The sequence below is a fragment of the Bombina bombina genome, chromosome 4, assembly GCF_027579735.1.
Source record: "Bombina bombina isolate aBomBom1 chromosome 4, aBomBom1.pri, whole genome shotgun sequence".
NCBI lineage: Eukaryota > Metazoa > Chordata > Amphibia > Anura > Bombinatoridae > Bombina > Bombina bombina.
In genome coordinates, this window is record NC_069502.1 from 713,892,068 (window position 1) to 713,915,537 (window position 23,470).

The 23,470-nt window shown below is 39.7% G+C and overlaps 1 protein-coding gene across 1 annotated transcript in view; it reads left to right on the plus strand.

The window, feature by feature from the left end:
* The window catches only part of SYNJ2 (synaptojanin 2), a 621,954-nt gene that overhangs the window by 572,527 nt on the left and 25,957 nt on the right, over positions 1–23,470 (plus strand). The window contains exons 24-25 of the mRNA XM_053710913.1: positions 15,310–15,374; positions 21,281–21,389. Of these exons, the coding sequence (XP_053566888.1) occupies positions 15,310–15,374; positions 21,281–21,389 (174 nt within the window). The remainder of the gene's footprint in view (positions 1–15,309; positions 15,375–21,280; positions 21,390–23,470) is intronic.

A 23,470-nucleotide genomic window follows, 5' to 3' on the forward strand; every position in this document is an offset into this window, starting at 1 on the left:
GATAGGTCTTTTCAAGACCAAAAATAAACCTAAGTTTCGTCCCTTTCGCAGAAACGGATCAGCCCCAAGGGCTACGTCCTCTAAGCAGGAAGGTAATACTTCTCAAGCCAATCCAGCCTGGAGACCTATGCAAGGCTGGAACAAAGGAAAGCAGGCCAGGAAACCTGCCACTGCTACCAAGACAGCATGAAATGCGGGCCCCCGATCCGGGACCGGATCTGGTGGGGGGCAGACTCTCTCTCTTCGCTCAGGCTGGGGCAAGAGATGTTCTGGATCCTTGGGCGCTAGAAATAGTCTCCCAAGGTTATTCTCTGGAGTTCAAGGGGCTTCCTCCAAGGGGGAGGTTCCACAGGTCTCAGTTGTCTTCAGACCACATAAGAAGACAGGCATTCTTACATTGGGTAGAAGACCTGCTAAAAATGGGAGTGATTCATCCTGTTCCATTAGGAGAACAAGGGATGGGGTTCTACTCCAATCTGTTCATAGTTCCCAAAAAAGAGGGAACGTTCAGACCAATCTTAGATCTCAAGATCTTGAACAAGTTTCTCAAGGTTCCATCGTTCAAGATGGAAACCATTCGAACACTTCTTCCTTCCATCCAGGAAGGTCAATTCATGACCAAGGTGGATTTCAAGGATGCGTATCTACATATTCCTATCCACAAGGAACATCATCGGTTCCTAAGGTTTGCATTCCTGGACAAGCATTTCCAGTTCGTGGCGTTTTCTTTCGGATTAGCCACTGCTCCTAGGATTTTCTCATAGGTACTAGGGTCCCTTCTGGCGGTGCTAAGACCAAGGGGCATTGCTGTAGTACCTTACTTGGACGACATTCTGATTCGAGCGTCGTCCCTTCCTCAAGTAAAGGCTCACACGGACATTGTCCTGGCCTTTCTCAGATCTCACGGATGGAAAATGAACGTGGAAAAGAGTTCTCTATCTCCGTCAACGAGGGTTCCCTTCTTGGGAACTATAATAGACTCCTTAGAAATGAGGATTTTTCTGACAGAAGCCAGAAAAACAAAACTTCTAGACTCTTGTCGGATACTTCATTCCGTTCCTCTTCCTTCCATAGCGCAGTGCATGGAAGTGATAGGTTTGATGGTAGCGGCAATGGACATAGTTCCTTTTGTGCGCATTCATCTAAGACCATTACAACTGTTCATGCTCAGTCAGTGGAATGGGGACTATTCAGACTTGTCTCCGAAGATACAAGTAAATCAGAGGACCAGAGACTCATTCCGTTGGTGGCTGTCCCTGGACAACCTGTCACAAGGGATGACCTTCCGCAGACCAGAGTGGGTCATTGTCACGACCGACGCCAGTCTGATGGGCTGGGGCGCGGTCTGGGGATCCCTGAAAGCTCAGGGTCTTTGGTCTCGGGTAGAATCTCTTCTACCGATAAATATTCTGGAACTGAGAGCGATATTCAATGCTCTCAAAGCTTGGCCTCAGCTAGCGAGGGCCAAGTTCATACATCAACCATCAGGGGGGAACAAGGAGTTCCCTAGCGATGGAAGAAGTGACCAAAATCATTCTATGGGCGGAGTCTCACTCCTGCCACCTGTCTGCTATCCACATCCCAGGAGTGGAAAATTGGGAAGCGGATTTTCTGAGTCGTCAGACATTGCATCCGGGGGAGTGGGAACTCCATCCGGAAATCTTTGCCCAAGTCACTCAACCGTGGGGCATTCCAGACATGGATCTGATGGCCTCTCGTCAGAACTTCAGAGTTCCTTACTACGGGTACAGATCCAGGGATCCCAAGGCGGCTCTAGTGGATGCACTAGTAGCACCTTGGACCTTCAAACTAGCTTATGTGTTCCCGCCGTTTCCTCTCATCCCCAGGCTGGTAGCCAGGATCAATCAGGAGAGGGCGTCGGTGATTTTTATAGCTCCTGCGTGGCCACGCAGGACTTGGTATGCAGATCTGGTGAATATGTCATCGGCTCCACCATGGAAGCTACCTTTGAGACGAGACCTTCTTGTTCTAGGTCCGTTCGACCCACTCCAGCTGACTGCTTGGAGATTGAACGCTTGATCTTATCAAAGCGAGGGTTCTCAGATTCTGTTATTAATACTCTTGTTCAGGCCTGAAAGCCTGTAACCAGAAAAATTACCACATAATTTGGTATATCTGTTGGTGTGAATCTGCAGGATTCCCTTGGGACAAGGTTAAGATTCCTAAGAGTCTATCCTTCCTTCGAGAAGGATTGGAAAAAGGATTATCTGCAAGTTCCTTGATGGGACAGATTTCTGCCTTGTCTGTGTTACTTCACAAAAAGCTGGCAGCTGTGCCAGATGTTCTAGCCTTTGTTCAGGCTCTGGTTAGAATCAAGCCTGTTTACAAAATTTTGACTCCTCCTTGGAGTCTCAACCTAGTTCTTTCAGTTCTTCAGGGGGTTCCGTTTGAACCCTTACATTCCGTTGATATTAAGTTATTATCTTGGAAAGTTTTGTTTTTGGTTGCAATTTCTTCTGCTAGAAGAGTTTCAGAATTATCTGCTCTGCAGTGTTCTTCTCCTTATCTGGAGTTCCATGCAGATAAGGTGGTTTTGCGTACTAAACCTGGTTTTCTTCCAAAAGTTGTTTCTAACAAAAACATTAACCAGGAGATAGTTGTGCCTTCTTTGTGTCCTAATCCAGTTTCAAAGAAGGAACGTTTGTTGCACAACTTGGATGTAGTTCGTGCTCTCAAATTTTACTTAGCAGCTACTAAGGATTTCAGACAAACTTTGTCTCTGTTTGTTGTTTATTCTGGTAAACGGAGAGGTCAAAAAGCAACTTCTACCTCTCTCTCCTTCTGGATTAAAAGCATTATCCGATTGGCTTATGAGACTGCCGGACGGCAGCCTCCTGAAAGAATCACAGCTCACTCCACTAGGGCTGTGGCTTCCACATGGGCCTTCAAGAACGAGGCTTCTGTTGATCAGATATGTAAGGCAGCGACTTGGTCTTCACTGCACACTTTTTCTAAATTTTACAAATTTGATACTTTTGCTTCTTCTGAGGCTATTTTTGGGAGAAAGGTTTTGCAAGCCGTGGTGCCTTCCATTTAGGTGACCTGATTTGCTCCCTCCCTTCATCCGTGTCCTAAAGCTTTGGTATTGGTTCCCACAAGTAAGGATGACGCCGTGGACCGGACACACCTATGTTGGAGAAAACAGAATTTATGTTTACCTGATAAATTACTTTCTCCAACGGTGTGTCCGGTCCACGGCCCGCCCTGGTTTTTTTAATCAGGTCTGATAATTTATTTTCTTTAACTACAGTCACCACGGTAACATATGGTTTCTCCTATGCAAATATTCCTCCTTAACGTCGGTCGAATGACTGGGGTAGGCGGAGCCTAGGAGGGATCATGTGACCAGCTTTGCTGGGCTCTTTGCCATTTCCTGTTGGGGAAGAGAATATCCCACAAGTAAGGATGACGCCGTGGACCGGACACACCGTTGGAGAAAGTAATTTATCAGGTAAACATAAATTCTGTTTTTCACACTTCAGACATTCTGTAGCAACACTGATAAAGTGTATAAAACTTAAAACAAAAAAGTACCTCAGCTCAGCGTTCCTTCGCTCAGTATGAGATACAGCGGCCTCAATGTGACAAAGGAAAATACTCATGTTTTGTTCCATTCTGACGAAACTTTTTAAAAAATGATTATAGTATCTACTGGATAGCTTATAAACTCTCCATGGCCCCCGCCTGTCTCCTCATTACAATACTACCGTGATCTTAAAGATACAGCAGTGAAACCTAAAAATATATATAAAAGCATATACAGAAGATTCAAACATTAAACCCTATTGTGTTTTTAATACTTTAAATGCTTGTTCAAATGCACACATATATATATATATATATATATATATAAATCAATGTAAATATTTGCATAGGAAATTAGTACATCTAAGCAAGTATCCCCGCTTGCCCCCAGAAATTCTTAATATGCAATGTTTCCAATGCACAAGAGAATTGTGGGTAATTCTCTTGTGCATTGGAAACATTGCATATTAAGAATTTCTGGGGGCAAGCGGGGATACTTGCTTAGATGTACTAATTTCCTATGCAAATATTTACATTGATTTAATTTTGAGACATGGAGGATTTTAATTTCAGTTTTTTATCTCCCCCCCCATAATTTTAATGAATTTTTATATATATATATATATATATATATATATTGTATACCGTATATGCAATATCAAAATAATAAATATAGTACCAAATCTCAGATCTACAGACGTAAACACTTCAACCATTAAATGACCAGTCAATACAGTAGATTTGCATAATCAACAAATGCATGATAAGGAGACAATGCAGTAGCACGTAGTCTGAACTTCAAATGAGTAGCAGATTTTTGTTAAATAAATTGTAAAGTTATGTCTATTTCCACTCCCCCTGTATCATATGACAGCCATGAGCCAATCACAAATGCATATACGTATATGCTGTGAATTCTTGCACATGCTCAGTAGGAGTTGGTGACTCAAAAAGTGTAAATATAAAAAGAGTGTGCACATTTTGTTAATGAAAGTAAATTGGAAAGTTGTTTAAAATTCCATGCTCTATCTGAATCATGAACTTTAATTTTGACTTGAGTGTCCCTTTAAACTTAAACATTTAAAAAGAATAATGATTTTAAATGATAAAATATAAGCCTATACTGAAATCACAAAAGGGATAACAAATTTCACAAGACTTACAATCTATAGCTTCCACTTTACCATTCTACATTCATTGGCCCGTCTATTTAGCAAGCTAGGTTTAACTAGGATCTTGGAACGTTACAGAAAGCATTAAACCCAGATGGTACGTTTAGTTATATTAACCCCAGATGGTACTCCTAGTTATATTAACTCCAGATGGTACTCATAGTTATATTAAAAATGCCTGAATATCTAGTTCTATGTTAAGACCCCTAGGCTGTAAACATTTGAGCTCTTTTATCCAAAAAGTCTCTCGCTGTTTTAACTTTAAAAGTCTATTTGTGTCCCAAATATTAGGTGGTACCCATTGTATAATTCTTATTTCGAATCCTTCTGGGCTCTTATTATGAACAGTGCATCTGTTCTTACATTTATACATTTTGGACTGATTGAAATTCCCAAAATTACAGCAATCTTTGTTAGGGTAAATATATGGACACATAGCACATTTTCTTTGTTTACATCTATGTAGACCAGGAGAGGCCTCCCGACCAATTCAAAGGATTACGTTTATTAGATTTTCTATTATTAAAAATATAAGTGTAAAGTTTTAGGGCCAAATTACAAGTGGAGTGGTATTTAACGCTCCCGCTCGAGCGTTTACTCTGCTAGAAGTAAGTTTTTCTTCATAAATGGAAAGAGTCCACAGCTGCACTCATTACTTTTGGGAAATAAGAACTTGGCCACCAGGAGGAGGCAAAGACACCCCAGCCAAAAGCTTAAATACTCCTCCCACTCCCCTCATCCCCCAGTCATTCTTTGCCTTTCGTCCCAGGAGGTTGTCAGAGAAGTGTCAGAAGTTTGTTTTGTCTCTTATGGAGGGTAGTACTCTTCGGGATGGGATGGGAGCTTTAAGTAATCCTATCAGTCTCTCAAAGAGGGCCTGGATAAAAGTTAGAGTCCGGAGATGCAGGGAGAGTCTCTGTGAAACCATCCCAACTTATATTAACAGCAGCCTCCACAAGCAATCGTGATTATCGAACTTCCCGTCCCTGCCTGCATTCTTCTCTCAAGTCCATGGCAGAGGCGCTGTTACTATTCATCACACTTGAAGGACCGTGTTCCTGTTCCATGGCGTAGATTCCGGTAAGATCGTTTCATTTTACTTCATCAGAATGTACTTTAACTTATTTGTTTTCCGTAAGGAACTATCTTGCAGGACTTATTAAGTATAAGATAGGGCCTCAGTGAGGCTCCTTTGGTATCTTGGAATCAAGGGTTAATATCTCCCGAGGGGGATTATTGAACAGGGGTTTTTTAAAACATGTTTGTTATGTGATTCAATCTGTTTATGTGTAGTGTTAACTGGGCTTTTGGATTAGAACATAAAGGCCTTTGGAAGTGACGCAACCTTATGGTTGGGTGCGCTTTTTTTGGAATGCACGTTTCACCTTGTGACTGGACGTGTTTACGTTTTGGTCTTCCATTTCCGCATTCCTGACCGTGTGGCGACTAAAAAAATTAGAGTCTGCTAGTGTCTGGTTCTAGGAGGTGGTGAGAGCCCCAGCCATTGTGGGTATCAGGTGCCGTTTAAGTTTTCTCTTAGTCCATTATTATTATATTCTCTATCTAGTTATTCTCTATCTAGGATTCTGATGCTGAGACTGTTCAAATTTCAGATTCTTCGACTTGTGAAGAATGCGAATTGGCCCCGTTGACACAGGTCAATCAGTTATGTTCAATATGCCGTATTAAAGCGTCCTGTTCCTCGGGCTTGGGGAATCAGGGGTCTGCTGAGCCATCCGCCTCTCGGGGTTCTGTCCTCCGAGAGGCGAGTTCCCTACCGCTCCCTACTACTACACATGCGGGTAACCCAGATTATTTTTATCCCTCCTTACAGGGCGGCTTGTTTCCCCCCCCCCCCCCCCCCGAGGTTGCAGCTCGTTTTCGCTTTCACATATTTTTGGGGATCATGCATCTGCAAAGTCCAGATGTTTATTTGCGTTTGTGCTCGTGCCCGATCATCCCTTGACTATCGGCCTTGGGGGGGCCTATACAGTTCCCTGCGTGTGTAGCTGTCCCTGAGTGTTGTGCCTTTCATTACAGAATAGCGTGTCTTCGAGTTTTACTCAGACACGTTTTTGAGTTATTAGAGGATCCTATCCTTAATGGATACGGGAATCCGCAGTATTCTGCTTCGAATGGTTCACCTCATTAGACATGTGGGGATGACGTAATCTCCTGATTGTCGGTTGTTGAGATCCTTCCCAGTTTTTGTTGGAAGATCAGGGTTCCGTTTGGCTGGTTTTGCGGGTCTGCCTGTTTCTTCTTAGGCGTTTGCCTACGGGCTACCTTGTATTTTTATTTTTTATTCCCTTCGGGAACTATCTCTGGGATTGCTTCTCGCTGTTACTTCTGCGGAAGTTGTTAAGGGACATGTTAGTCCTATGTTTGTCTGTTATCTCTCCCCCTCTGAGGGAGGCTTTAGGCAGCTTGACAGTTATGGTCCTGTTGCAGGCTGGTCTTGTTTTGGTTCAAACCTTCTGTCTCGAGTGCTTTCATTATTATTTGTTTTTCTTGTTTTTATTTTACAAGTTTCAGCTAAGCATTATACTGAGGACTTGTGAGTCCGCGTGGCTGGAACGACTGTGTCAGTCCTTATTGAGCCTTCAAGATGGATGACTGGGTCAGCGGCGTCCAGCTGCGTCACTGATTTTGCTTCCGAGTCTCTCGGGACCTAGACTATTCTTCCTCTCATAGGAGGATTGGAGGTTTAGCGCCTCCTTACCGCTTACGACGGTTTGGCCTTTCAGAGGCTCTAGGCATTGTCCTGTTGGATGTGCTCCTTCCGGGGTTCTCTAGTCATTGACACCTTTTTACTTCCCCATGTGGGCTAAGTCTCCTTATGGGACCATGGGTTTCCCTTCGGGAGAGGGTTGCTCTCTTTTGGGACCCTTTGGATTATTGTCCATTCCTCCATGTGAGTTGGGTCTCTTTTGGAGACCCGAATTTCCCTTTGAGAGAGTTCTTTTTGGCTCTGCTTGGAAGTTTTCCGGATCTGGAGATGTTCCGCATCCTTGGTTTCAGGTCCCCCTCTGTCTAGTATTGTTAGATGGAGACTAACCTTGATTTAGTGACCTTGTCCTCATGGTTTTCCCTTGCTTGGGTTGTCTTGTGGCGTTCAAACACCTATGGGATCTAGGGTCTTGGTTTGAGATGCCTTAGCTCCTTTGGAGCGTTAGACTTCGACATGGGGTGGTCTCCTCCTTAGGTCGGGACTTGCAACGTTCTCCGGGTTCTCCTGGATGTTACATTAATATGTCCCTGTGGGTCTGTTTTCTAGGTCAGACGGGGTGTTTCGATATCCAGCATATGGTTTATTTTAAACAATGGGAAGCTCGAGCCTGTCATTACCCTGGCTCTTTGGTTGCTGAGGCTGTTGCTTAGCGTTCCCTTGTGGATCCCGTTCATGGTGTACTACAGTGGCTTAGAGGCAACTATGCGTCTTTGAAGGCTGAAAGTCTGGCGTTTATATCCAGCTGTGACTATGAGCTCTTCATAACACATGTCCGGCATATATCCTTGCCAAAGCACCTTTAACCATTTTTTTGTGTGGATCCAGGGCAGGTTTGGGGGTTCTCCTGTTCCAGGTATGGGCTATGACCTTTGGTCTGGCTAGTAGAGCTGGTCGACGGCCAGATTTCATGAGTACCGCTATCATTGGCTTGCCTAGGCTCAATGAACGGTTTTCCTTTGTACGGTTTGCTGAAGTACCCTGAAGGCCTTGTGGTTCTGCAGGCAAGGGGTTATAGGGATAATCATTGCAGTTTATACACTCTTCTTTTCACTAGGTTTCAGGGGATTCCTTCCAGGTTCATCTGCGTTAGAGAGGTTCTCTTCTTTGGCCTGTGGCCTTGTGCCTTGTGGGCAGGTATTCTATCTCTAATGGCCCCCTTTTTCTTAGGGGGGGGCTTATTCTCCTATAAGGAGGCCTTGTTTAGGAATTCAAGGGATGGAACAGAGGGTTTAACCTATTTAGAGAGTGGCATGCTCTCTGGGTTGTTGTGTTGTTCCAGTGTCTTGCTGACGCTGTGTCGAGATGAGCTGTTGCTCGACTCTTATGGGTCTTCGGCCTTGTCGACTGTCTCTGGAGCCTCTGGGGGGGGGTTCCCGAGCTCTGGAATGGCTGAAGCCGTTTTTTATGCTCTTTTGTGAGCGGTTACCAGGGTTCTTCTCTTCCCCTGGTTTCAGACCTACTGATGCTTGGGCTGGCCCGGCTGGGGGAAGGTCCTACTAGGTCTATACTTCTCCCCTTTGGGACCTATGTGTCGATCTGGCGGCTAGGATTGCCTAGAGGCAGCCCTCTGTTGGGAGTTTTTTCAATCCGATATCCTGTTTGGCCGCCTCTTACTTTTTAGTAAAGTTTTCTGACTCGGGTGTTTACTCGTCTAGGTCTGCTACACGTATTTGTGTTGAATACTTCGGTATTCAAGGTGATCACGACTTGAGGATAAGTTTTCTGTGGTCGTTTCGGTGCTTCCACTTGACTGCAGAGTAGAAATCGTTATGTTATGTTGGTCTGGGCGTTGCCTCCCCTTATTTGTTTGCACCCATTTGGGTCTTTTTGAGCTGGGCTCGTTATAGGGGTCTTCCTTTCTGGAATTTTGTGGTGTCCTTTCGATTTCCTTTGTTTTTTTTCTTGCCTTGTCCCTTTGGACGTTTTTAGGCTAGTGTTCCCTTCGCTAGCAAGGGGTGTGTGGTTGGGGGCCAACCGCTGGGCGACAGTGTCTCCTGGAGGACTGTTGGTTCAGTTGAGTCTGATTTTACGGTCTCTAGCTAGGCTTCCGGACTATCTGCGGGGTCAGTGTCCTTGGGGCCTTTTCCTTTCCATGTTCTCGGCTTCGGACAAAGCAGGGTTTTGTTGGGTAGTAGTTTCAGGCCGGGTGCCCTCAGAATGGGCCGCCTCTTGTACCCCCCCATCTTGGCATTCAGTGTCCTCTATAGCTTGGGTATTGTTTTCCCAAAATTAATGAATGCAGCTGTGGACTCTTTCCATTTATGAAGAAAAACATAAATTATGCTTACCTGATCATTTTTTCTTTTCTTCAGATGGAAAGAGTGCACAGCTCCCCACCCGTATATTTTTTGTGGTGCGTCTGTATTTTTATATTTTTATTCTTCTGGTGGCCAGGTTCTTATTTCCCAAAAGTAATGAATGCAGCTGTGGACTCTTTCCATCTGAAGAAAAGAAAATTATCAGGTAAGTATAATTTATGGGGGTTTTTGTGTGCATCGGGTAGCACTCGTTTTACAAGTTGAAAAAAAATAAAAAATGTTTTCGCTCGTAAACATATTCAGCTATGTGCAGGACAATGGAATGTCAAATATTTACTATAAATACACGGTTAAACACTTAATTAAAAAATAATATTGCATGAATATGAATTTGTATGTTTTTATCTACTTAACTGTAAAGGACTCCAATGCACTTATGTATATGTCTATATATGTGTACATATATATTTATTTGTATATTTGTCTGTTATTACATATATACACATATAAATACACCTGTACATGCGCACACACACACATATATATATATATATATATATATATATATATATATATATCCCCTTAACGACCAAGGACGTGCAGGGTACGTCCTCAAAAAAAAGGCAGTTAACGCCGGAGGACGTACCCTGCACGTCCTCGGTGTGGAAAGCAGCTGGAAGCGATCCTGATCGCTTCCAGCTGCTTTCCGGTTATTGCAGCGATGCCTCGATATGGAGGCATCCTGCAATAACCTTACATGGCCATCCGATGCACGGGAGCGGCGGGTGGGCGCGTGCATGGGCGGGAGCGGGTGGGAACCGCTATACTACAGAAAAGTTGCAAGTACCTATGTGGGGGAAAAGGGCATACTTAAAAAAATAAAACAATAATCTCAAAGGGATCTTGGAGGGGTGGGGGGTTGGTCTTGGGTGGGGGGGAGCTACACTACAGAAAAAGGGATTTTTTCTAAAAAAAAACACACTTTTTTCTAAACTGGGTACTGGCAGACAGCTGCCAGTACCCAAGATGGCGCCCATTTAGGCAGAGGGGGAGGGTTAGACAGCTGTTTGGTGGGGGATCAGTGAGGTTGGGGGCTAAGGGGGGATCCTACACAGCAGCATATGTAAATATGCTATAAAAAAAAACACAAAAAAGCCCAAATATACCTTTTATTTTAGTACTGGCAGAGTTTCTGCCAGTACTTAAGATGGCGGGGACAATTGTGGGGTGGGGGAGGAAAGAGGGCTGTTTGGGAGGGATCAGGAGGTCTGATGTTTCAGGTGGGAGGCTGAGCTCTACACTAAAGCTAAAATTAACCCTGCAAGCTCCCTACAAGCTACCTAATTAACCCCTTCACTGCTGGGCATAATTCACGTGTTGTGCGCAGTGGCATTTAGCGGCCTTCTAATTACCAAAAACCAACACCAAAGCCATATATGTCTGCTATTTCTGAACAAAGGGGATGCCAGAGAAGCATTTACAACCATTTGTGCAATAATTGCACAAGCTGTTTATAAATAATTTCAGTGAGAAACCTAAAGTTTGTGAAAAAGTTTGTGATAAAAGGAACGTTTTTTTTTTTATTTGATCGCATTTGGCGGTGAAATGGTGGCATGAAATATACCAAAATGATCAATACTTTGGGTTGTCTACTACACTACACTAAAGCTAAAATTAACCCTACAAGCTCCCTAATTAACCCCTGCACTGCTGGGCATAATACACGTGTGGTGCGCAGCGGCATTTTGCAGCCTTCTAATTACCAAAAAGCAATGCCAAAGCCATATATGTCTGCTATTTCTGAACTAAGAGGATCCCAGAGAAGAATTTACAACCATTTGTGCCATAATTAGGGTTGCCACCTCAGCCATGTTTTCCTGGACAATTATGAGTTACACATGCTGCAGGGTGTGCAGGGAGGAACATGTATTGTGTTTCTGGACAGCACTATTTATATTCCTCCCTGCACACCCTGCAGCATGTGTAACTTATAAGTGTTCTGTATTTTAAGGGACAGGTGGCAACCCTAGCCATAATTGCAAAAGCTGTTTGTAAATTATTTCAGTGAGAAACCTAAAATTGTGAAATATTTTACGTTTTTTTTTAATTTGATCGCATTTGGCGGTGAAATGGTGGCATGAAATATACCAAAATGGGCCTAGATCAATAGTTGGGGTTGTCTACTACACTAAAGCTAAAATTACCCCAAAAAGCTCCCTACATGCTCCCTAATTAACCCCTTCACTGCTGGGCATAATACACGTGTGGTGCGCAGTGGCATTTAGCGGCCTTCTAATTACCAAAAAGCAACGCCAAAGCCATTTATGGCCCTATAACTTGCAAAAAAAGCAAAGAACATGTAAACATTGGGTATTTCTAAACTCAGGACAAAATTTAGAAACTATTTAGCATGGGTGTTTGTTGGTGGTTGTAGATATGTAACAGATTTTGGGGGTCAAAGTTAGAAAAAGTGTGTTTTTTATTATAAAACAAATTATAATTTTTTTTTATAGTAAATTATAAGATATGATAAAAATAATGGTATCTTTTGAAAGTCCATTTAATGGCGAGAAAAACAGTATATAATATGTGTGGGTACAGTAAATGAGTAAGAGGAAAATTACAGCTAAACACAAACACCGCAAAAATGTAAAAATAGCCTTGGTCCCAAACGGACAGAAAATGGAAAAGTGCTGTGGTCATTAAGGGGTTAAATTTTTATATATATATATATATATATATATATATATATATATATATATATATATATATATATAGACATGTATATGTGTGCATCTCAATGTTAAAGCCATTTGTCTGCCTTTTTTTAACACCTGAGACCTCATATCTTTGAGCCCTTATCACTTTTTTTTGTGCAATATTTGTATTAATAATTTTTATCAGATAGTGTTTTTATGAGTGTAATTGTACTTTGTAATCAGGGGCAGAACTACCATTGGTACTGCAAGTCCAGTGGCAACAGGGCCCATAGCAGCAAGTCTATAAACATACAGGGGAGCCCTTTATTAGTGCAGGTTGTAGGTCCATCTATCCATCCTCAAAATCATTATGCACAGCAGCATGTATATTACTAGGGCTTACTACTGAGTTAACTTTGGGGGTCTAGAACATTCTTTGTACCAGAGCCCTCTGTTGAGTAGGTCTGCTACTTTTTGTAATGTATTTTTGATGTGTTTTGTGACACTTTTTTATTTAATGTACGTATTTGTTATAGATATTTTGAATCGTAAATTCATTGAAGTGAAAATGATTTACTATTTACAGATGGTAAACCTGACTTCTATACTGTGTTAAGGGCCTAAATAAGATGGTGCCATCCTGAATTTTCTTTTACAATAAACATTCTGCAATAATTGGTGCTGTTTTCTGTTTTGAAGCAATTAGGTCTTCTATTACCTTACAGTTTTGTGAAATCAATCCAAAAACATCACTGGTTGCTTACATTAAGTATTCCTGTGGATTTCATGTGAAGTTCACAATGAATAACGGTGTTTATATCCTCTGCTGAGTTAGGATTTATTTCACTGCATTCTCTGGAAATAAGAAGGCTGGGCAGGATTACAGCTAATTTATGTCTCATAGTCTATTTTACTAGAAACACTGAACAGTGTGTGCACTGACGTCCTGATTACTAAGTTTTTCATTCTGAGAAATTTTCTGAGAAGTTTGAAAATATGATTTCCACTGTTGTGAACCCATAACGCTCCTACTGTCTTACGGTTGTGGAGCTCACACAGTTTTTACCAAAATAAGTGACAAAAAATATTTTTTTGTAAGGGTTCCTCTTTTGTTCTACAGGTTTTATTTTTGCTGTTTAATTGTTTTAGTGTTAAATGACATCTTGATGATCTAATATTCTTCTAGGTTTTGAAAAAATTCTCAAATGTTCCCATAGGGTCTGAATTCCATTCAGCAGATCATGCAACATTATTCTTTTGAAAGCAATGCACGTCTTTGAAGTTTTTGCTAGTGGCTTTTTTCAAAGCTAGACATATGTCATATGCTCTTCTCTGTGTCTCTAATATTATTTTCCACAGCAATAACACATTTTTGAGAAATTGTCTTTTGTTCCTTCTGATGGTGGATTACCCATAGAATATTTATTCGTAATAATAAAAATAGCAAGAAGGCTCATCTGCACAAGTTTTTAAAGTATTTGGAGTTCTTAAAGGACCACTCAATGCAGTAGAATCGCATAATTAACAGGTGCATAATAAAAAGACAGTACAATAACACCTACTCTGAATTTCAAATAAGCAGTAGATTTTGTTTCTGTCAAATTTATTTTTTCTCTCATTTTCCAGCCCCCCTGTATCATGTGACAGACATCAGCCAATCACAAACTAGTATATATATATATATATATATATATATATATATATACCCTGTGAGCTTGTGCACATGCTCAGTAGGATCTTGTTCCCCAGAAAGTGTAAATATAAAAAGACTGTGCAAAATTTGATAATGGAAGTAAATTGGAAAGCGTCTTAAAACTGCATGCTCTTTCCTTATTTTGACTTGAGTGTCCCTTTAATGTAATGCAGCTTCTGATGGATAGTTCTGCAAGGCAGTCATTTGGTCCTGTTTACATGTATTCATTAAGTATACCAGTTAAATGTGTTTATAGCTTCACAATTAAGCATTTGATATGAAGATCTTTGACTGAGATTTATACACAGAGTCATTTTCCCTACCCATTCCTTGAAATTGGGTGTTTTAATACAATCCCATCAATAGAGAGTGACATAAATAATATCAGTGTAAGATAAACCTAGACTGATACCTTCCATAGATATTTTATATGAAGAGCTGAATATAAAGATCTGCCCAGATATATCTGTGTGTTTGCCTGCCTGTTCCCTTTACTCTCCCTCACCATCCGGCATCCAAAATAATTCAAGCTTGGCCATATGTAAACTGAAACTGTCAGGAAGGGTATGGAGTATTCTCCAGGAACACACTGCTATATACCCCTCATTTGTACACTGAACTTTATTCATCATCAGAAGAAAATGATTGTGTTAATTTGGTCTTGTCTTGTGTTCTGTAAAACTTCACATTAGCCTGATAGAAAATAACATTTTTTAAATATAGAATTGCATTTTTTACATTTATTTTTATGTTTGATTAAAAAACATTTTTTAATCTATTAGAATGCACACATGAAAGTGTAGATGTTTGATTCCCTTTACCAGGGTTAAACTTAAAAGAACATGTTACACATTTCATGCACCTCCCTCTAATTTTGGGTGACACCATTTTGGAACCTACATTTCACTGCAGGTATCTGAAGGAGAGTTGCTGCAAATGTCCAAACACATCGGCACTGGAATGCAGTGCAAGCTAGATTTATATCATGGCAGCACCCATGACTAGAAAGAGATGGGGAAAGCCCTCAATATATAAAATAAAATGATGTTTATTGATATGAAGAATATTTTTTATGTGTTGTACACGTTTTTTACAATGATGTCTGTAGACAAAGAACAAATATACTTGCTTTATCATAAACATGCATTTTGTTTTGTGCATATTTTGTTTTAGCTTTAAACTAATGTTCTCATTTGTTTATTTTATTTAGAAAATAACATGCAAGTACCTGCGCCACAGCCTGCTAAGTTTCTTTCTGGAGCGCCTCAACATCCTGTAAGTATTTTTATGTTGCTATAATGCATGGTGCAGACGTTTTAAGACAAGTGTGTGTGTGTGTGTGTGTGTGTGTATATATATGTGTGTGTGTGTGTATATATATATATATATATTCACAAATTATTGTTACAGCACTTGTTTTAGTCCCACAATTCTTTTTCTAGGGGGCACATTTGCTCTCAGAATCCTGCAGCTCCTTCCATACAAATTCATATAAAGCAATGCAGCAACCGCACCATTTCTTCAGTTAAAAAGTTCCTTTATTGAAGTGACATAAGGTACAGTTTAATGTCAAAGAAATTGGGCAGACACTCAAGAATCAGTTCCAATCAAAAATGTTTTACTGTAGGCAGCAGTACACAAAGAGCAACGTTTCGGGGTAAAATACCCCCTCCTCAGGCTCAATACAAACAAATGCCAAATGTACACCTTATATAGCCATATAGACCCACCCCCAATTGACAATTATGACATCATCAAGAAAAGAAGACACACCTATTGTGCAATTTAAAGTAATAACACTATGCACCCATTATCATTGCAATAGAATATTTAAATATCCCATATTTCCACTGATAATAATCAAATAGTACATCACACTATGTATGAATATTGCTTATAATTCTTAATAAATTTCAATTCATATTGTTACATGAATTACAAACTGATCTCTCATTTCCTGCAGACCATTTAATCACATATTATTCATACATTTCATTAATTTGGATGCTAATTTTTATTTTTATTTTACTTGTTAGGTACAGTTTAAAACAGCAGACAACTACATTTCGGGCCTGTACAGCCCTTAATTATGCTATAGTACTCTGGTATCCATTTCCTTATATAGTCCCTGTGTGGTAATAATTAACTATTTCAATTACCATTTTCTCTTATACCAAATTTAAATTTCTTATACAATACTACATCTAGTGGTCATTTTTATTATAGCAAGCATAATTGCCTGGATACCTACATGGTTATAATTTGAAACATTTTCTCCAAAAAATTAGTTTTTGTCCCACAATATATATATATATATATATATATATATATATATATATATATATATATATATATATATATATATATAAAGACAAAAGGGGATAGAAAATATAAAGGAAGAGAAAAAGTATGCCCTGTGCCATCACTAACCATTAATAAAAGTACAAGGGGGGATAGTCATCAGAGCTGGGTGTGAGAGCCACTGGTCTAAGAGATATAAACCCCTCTCCCATAAACATCAGGATGCTAGTAAGTAAATTGCAAACAACACTCAATTTATTAGTAAATAACAAATATAAATAGAAATGAGTAAAAAGTGCCTAAGTCTAAAAATGGTAGCTATCTACCAATGGCCATTGGGAAGAGAACATAGTCCTGTTTTCATGGTATGAGCTCATAGGGTAAGTTAAAAAGAGGATTGGTAGATGCCTGTCTTCTTAAGCCTTCAAGGGACATTAAACACTAAATACATGCTAGATAGAATGATGCATTCAAAGAAAAGATTAGTCCATGACTAACATGTAGATGCATTTTTTAAAGTTTCATTAGTTGTTTAAAAAGTGACAAAATAAGAGTAAAGTTTTAGTGTCTATAAAACACTGGGGGCTGCCATGTTGTAACTTGTGTTACCTTCTCTGCTGTGGCCAATTAGGGACAGTTATACATAGGTCATTAGAGTGTGCAGCCAATGGTTGTGCTGGATTTAACAGTGTTCTGCACTTCCATTTCTAACAGGAACTGAAAAGCTCACAATTTCAGAATGGAATTACAAGCAAAGAGGACAAAATAAATAATGAAAGTATATTGCAGAGTTGTTTTATATATACAATTTATCATTTTATATTACCATCTCAAAGTGTTTAATGTCCCTTTCAGAGTTGAACACAAATAGGTTTATACAGTAATTCTATATTTCAAAGTCCAATGGAATTATGAAAGAAAACATTTGGGTTCAGTGTCCCTTTAAGGACATGAAAATCAAAATTTAACTTTCATGCTTCTGATAGAACATGACATTTTAGGACATTTATAAATTCACTTATAACTAAAGCCATGCTATGTGCCACCAACTTACAGCTTGTGACAGATGTGGCAAGAAAGTCAAAATTAAAGTGATTGGAAATCTTATTTTTGAAACACTAGTTTGTATCTAAGGAATAAATTAAATGGATTTTCATTTGTGCGTTTTGAGTGAATATGCAATAAAATGAACCTTTATTTTATTGATCTTTCTATTAAAAAAACTTCACCTCATAAAAGAAATTAGCTTTGCGGTGGGCGGCCGGAGGTTGTTATTTTGGTAGAAAGCTACTTTTCATCGCATATAATGAAGTTCCATTTAATTTACTCCTTAGATACAGGCTAACGTTTCAAAAATGCTGAGATTTACAATCACTTTAAACTTTCATGATTCAGATAGAACATTTTGATTTTAAGACTAAATTCACTACTATTTTCAAATGCACTTTTGTCTCCTGGGCTTCTTTGTTGTTCTTATGTACAAATCCACAGCAGCAGAGTTCCCTATTGGGAACAGGCTGGTTATTGGTGACTTTTATTTGTCTCTTGCCAGTTTATCCCTTTAAGACAATATAAAAACATGTACTTCACAAAAGTTAGGAGCTAGAAGTGAACGTTTTAGAAACTTTGGTCCTTTATCCCCAGATTTTTCCACCCCTGTAGTGGAAAGAGCAGTTTCTGTTAGCATGTTACATAACAACAGGAACAAATGACGACTATACATGCAGTGGTTATTTTTGCCAGTGATGTTACAAACCAACCTCATTTTTATAATTTTTTATTTACAGAAATTCTTCTTACAGGTTAATACATATATTTTACTATTCTTGAGTTTTGCGACTTCTGATTTAGCATATTATTATTGTTATTATTTAATCTGGCCTGCACACATAACCCTATTTGATTCCTTAGGACGTTGTGTTTGCTGGCGCCATTTTGTATGACTTGACACTGCAAGAGCATGGAGCATTTAACATCACAGGGCTCATAGGCATCCCTATTTATTTTGCTTTTCCGTGTGAACAATAGTATCCCCACAGTCCTGTTTGGAAAACATGGAATTGTGACAGTATGGTGTGGATTGCTAATTTGTAACAGTCTATCAGTCAATCAAGTACATGCAAGTGAAAATATCAGTAGGCAGCTGCCTAGTTTGTAAAATTACAAATCCTGTGATGTATAGATACAAGTTTCCTTTGTAACTTGGCAGGAAATGCAGCTCATTTTATAGGCATATTTTTAACAGACTTAGGGGTAAATGTATTATACTCTGGGCGGACATAATTTGCTGGTGAAATGCTTGTGCAATGCCGCCCTCTGCACATTGGCAGCCAATCAGCCACTAGCAGAGAGTGTCAATCATCCTGATCGTATCTGATCAGGATTATTGCAGTCCAGATTGCTGCTTCTTAATTCCTGTTTCCGACAAACTGTAAGGCTCGCATGGAATAAGCAGCAACCGCTGCTTAGCAAATCAGCCCCTTAATATGTCGTATACAATTGACAATATACGTACATGTATATTGAGCTATTTACCCATTGTTGTGCTTTTACGTGGAATCTTGTTTTTACTAACTTTATTACACATTAAGCCCAGGCATCTCATCAACTCATTAAAATAAAATAAAAAAGTTTTATTTTTAAAGTTGTCTTGGGTTAATAAATATGTATAATTTTATACAGTATGTATGTGAAAATAATTTTGAGAAACTGAAATGTTAAAAAACAAGTTTTTGAACAGCTTGTTAATAGCTGTAGAGACAGGAGGAAATTAGTTGTATCCATAGGCAGCTGCTTACTTTGCCTAACATCACTCAAAGACATGCCAATTTGTGTATTTGTCTCTAGTTATATATAATTTTAGTTGTGTCCTATAGAATTTAATAATAATAAAACACATACATATTTTTAATTAGAAATATTTTTGCAGTATGAAACATATAGAAAAGAACCCACAGGCTGCAAAATACTTTATAAAGCAAAAACCTTTCTAGCACTGTTTTTGCAAAGGGTCTTACAGGGCATTTCCACAGGTGGACAGACATACATTCACTGTTTCGGCCTGCTCAATGTGCAGTCAGTGATGTGTATTCTATCTGCACTGGCACATTACATGACATTGCCAGCACACTGGTTTTGAAAAGATAGCCAAAAAGCTCTCAAATGGGACACAAGCTTTTGTCTAATGACAGTCTCTAGTGCAGGGGGTCCATCCCGCCCTGCAATCAGTAGTGGCATTATTAGAGGGACTCCTGGTGGTGCATGGGTTCCAACTGCATTGTTTCTGGCCCTTTGTGTGTCCTCCTTGTGTAAAAGGGCTCACAGTTTATTAACACCTTCACTACTGAAGAATTTTTTATCATTTTTGCTATCACTCATTTTAAACAGAAATAGATGCTTTTTTAAATTTACCTATGAAAAAAAAAAAATATATATATATATATATATTTAAAGTAAACAACCCAGCGTATTGATCTAAGCCCATGTTGGTATATTTTATGCCACCATTTAGCTGCCAAATATGATAATATATATATATATATATATATATATATATATATATATATATATATATATATATATATATATATATATATATATATATATAAAAATTCAAACATTGGGTTTCTCACTGAAATGATTTGCACACAACTACTGCAGTCATAAGACAAATGGTTGTAAAGGCTTCTCTGAGATCCCCCTTGTTGAGAAACTGCAGACATGCATTGCTTTGCCATTGGTTTTTGGCAATTAGAAGGCCACTTATTGCACAGACAATATCACTCTCTGTAACGATCAGCGATCTGGCTTCATATGGTAAGGGAGCATGATCAGTACACCCTTACCATATGAAGGCAGATGCCTTCTGCACCCTGGTTGCATCTCCAGTTGTTTAAAGCGACAGTCTACACCTTAGTCATCTTACAGTCTTACCTTAGATTAAGCTGCAAGTAGCCTTCTGCACCCTTTCTATATCATGCAGCAGGAACAGTAAACAAGTTATTTTAATATGAATATTGTTTCTGGCCAGTTTGAAATGGCTGCCAAACTCCGCCCACTGATGATATCACAATCTGGACTGCATCTAGGCACTCTGCTTAATAGCATTGATAGTCTGTTGAATCCAACTGGTGAGTCTTTTGTGATTGGATGCCATATGCAGCCCAAATTGTGATGTCATCAGTGGGCTGAACTTGGCAGCCTTTTCAAATTGGCCAGAAACACTATTCATTTTAAAATAACTTTTTTGCTATTCCTGCTGCATGATATAGAAAAGGTGCAGGAGGCTATTTGCAGCTTAATCTAAGGTAAGACTTTAAGATGACTAAGGTGTAGACTGTCCCTTTAAGCTGACAGGGGGACCACAACATTCGCCTCTGTGGTGGACGTAGGTACTACGTCAACACAGTACGCTAGGCAAAGTATTGTGTGGCGTAGTACCATATTTCATTTGGCACAAGGGGTCAAAGGAAGTGCATCAGTTTGCCTTTACAATATGGTGGCTGGGTTTCAAAGATGACCATCAGAGTGATGCTGTACAGAAAAACCTTCCTCCATATTTTCGCAGGAAGGCTGTACAAGTGCATATCTTCTGGCATATACTAACTAGGTGAAGGATGAATTATAGTCACAAAGAAGCAACAACTCTTTATCCTATGTGACTGCCAATGTCACAACATACCTTATGGTAGTTTTGAATTAGGTCAGAGCTTAAACACTGATTCTGTGTACATTACAATGCCTACAAAAACATCATTGTTAGCATTGACTTTAATAAGAAATTGATTCATTTCTATTTGTCTTCTAGTTATATAATGTTTATCGTTCTCAGTCATACTTTTATAAATACAGGGAATAATATTTATATTTGTTTCTTAAAGCCCAAAGACAGAACTGGGATAAGTAAACCTTATAATGTGAAACAAATCAAGACAACCAATGAACAGGAAGCAGAAGAGACAATCAAGTGGCTGATGGAAGCCAAAAAAGGTGAGACAATGTCACATTTCTGTACATTAGTTTTTAACTGAAACGTAAGTGTTTAGTGACAATGTGTAAGTAAAGTAAATACAATATTCTCTTAATTTTCAAAGATGACCTCAAAGGTGAAAGTAATCAAACTAGGTATAAGTAACGTTATGGGCTTCACTTTATCAAGCTTCATAGCATGGGACGTTAGAAGAAGTAGAAGTTTCAAGACTGCTGCTTAAAGGGACATGAAGGTTAAAATTCAACTTTCATGATTTAGACAATTTTATATTCACTTCTGTTATTAAATTTACTTTGTATCATTTGTTGAAAAGCATATGTATGTATCCTCAGTTGCAGCAATGCCCTACCGAGATGTAACTGGTGATTGGTGGCTACACACATTTCTCAATTGCCATTGGCTTACCAGATGTATTGAACTAGCTCCCAGTAGTGCATTGCTGCTTTATAAGGGTTAAATGCATAGTTATATGCAAGCAAAGCAATAAAAAAACGCTCTAACATATTAGATCATTTTGTTCTTGCACTTTTCTCTTTAACTTCTTCCCCACCAAGGGTGGCAAAGTTAAATCATACTAGATAGATCTGACCAAGATGAGTGACAAGCTCTTCTCGCTAGTGATTGGTTGCACAAGCATTTGATCATTTTGTGATAAATATAGGCAGTGGATGCTGCCTGCTCACGTTGATGCCAGATGGACATGTTCCTGTCTGGGAACCTTGTTCACCCGCAGTTAGATAAAACTGTGCCTTTATGTGGATATATTAGAACAGTTACTGGTCAACTCTGCAATCATATAATTCAACAAAATAATACAAATTTGCAAGTGCATTACAGTTTCTGTAAAGGTCTTACCTGGGTTGAAGTCTGTAGCAGAGCTATGTGCTCACCCTTACAGGTATCACAGCCCAAAGTGATCAGGTAAGAAAACCACCTGGGCTGTGAATAAATGCACAGGGGCTGTGTGCAAAAACCAAGGATCCGAGTATGCTGTACAAACAAGGGTAAATCCAAGAGAGTAGTCAAGGTATTTCAGAGATCAAAGGAAGCCAGAGGTGCAGGTGTACGATGAACAGAGCCGAGGTCACAAGTCTGGGTCAGTCTTGGGGATTCAGGAACAAAGAGACCTAAACTAGAAACATGAAACAAAGAACTGACTATGAGCACAGAAAAAAGGCAGGGTTATTTAGCCAGATAATGAGCTGCTAATTGGTAGGAAGTCCCAGGTAAGCCTGACTGTCAGGTTGTAAATGAGCACAGGTGATCCAGGCAAAGCAATATCCAGAGTCCAACCCCAGTGCTGCATTCAGTATAAGGAAAGGTAATGAAAGGCTTACATACACACACAAATAGAGAGAAGCAGCCGTGGCTTAGAGGCAAGAGAACAAGCCTAGTATAAGAGAGGTCCCAGGTTCAAGTCCCTCGCTTGCCCCCAAAGGGGCGACCACGCCTGGCTGTCTGCATGAAACAGTGGAAACCGTGACAGTTCCCTCCCCTTAAAATCGCCCCCTGGGTGTGAACAGGCTAGGTAGAGACCACTTTGAGTTCGGGAGTAAAATCAGCCTCATCATCGGACATGTCAAAGATGGCATCTGGCAGGATGGTGACTCTCGCATAGGCATCCAGACCTAAAATTTGGAAGCCTTCTAACTATTATTTTTGGTATTGGCTGCTGTTGAAGTACTCGCAGCTTGCAATGCTTTCTCGTACATCACAATATTCTGCTTGCAGACAAGAGTACCATTCGAGGAATAAGTGCAATCAGGTGGCAGTACTTTGTCAGGACAAAACGTAATGCTGGTGCTTGCCGGTACAGAAATGATGATGGTTTCAGGATTAGGAAAATCATCAGAAAGTTGAGATAACGCTTCAGGAGCAAGAGGTAGAGGCATAACCAGGGTCTCAGGGATTTTTGGACTAGCAAAAGCAGGTTCCGTAGGTCTACAGGAAATAACAGTTTCAGAGGTTAGTAGACTCTTCTGAACAGCAGAACATGGACAGCCATGACAGCAACCTTGGCACCTCACAGAATTGCATGTAGAATAAAGAGGGTGAACAAAAACAGTGCCCTTTTGGAGAG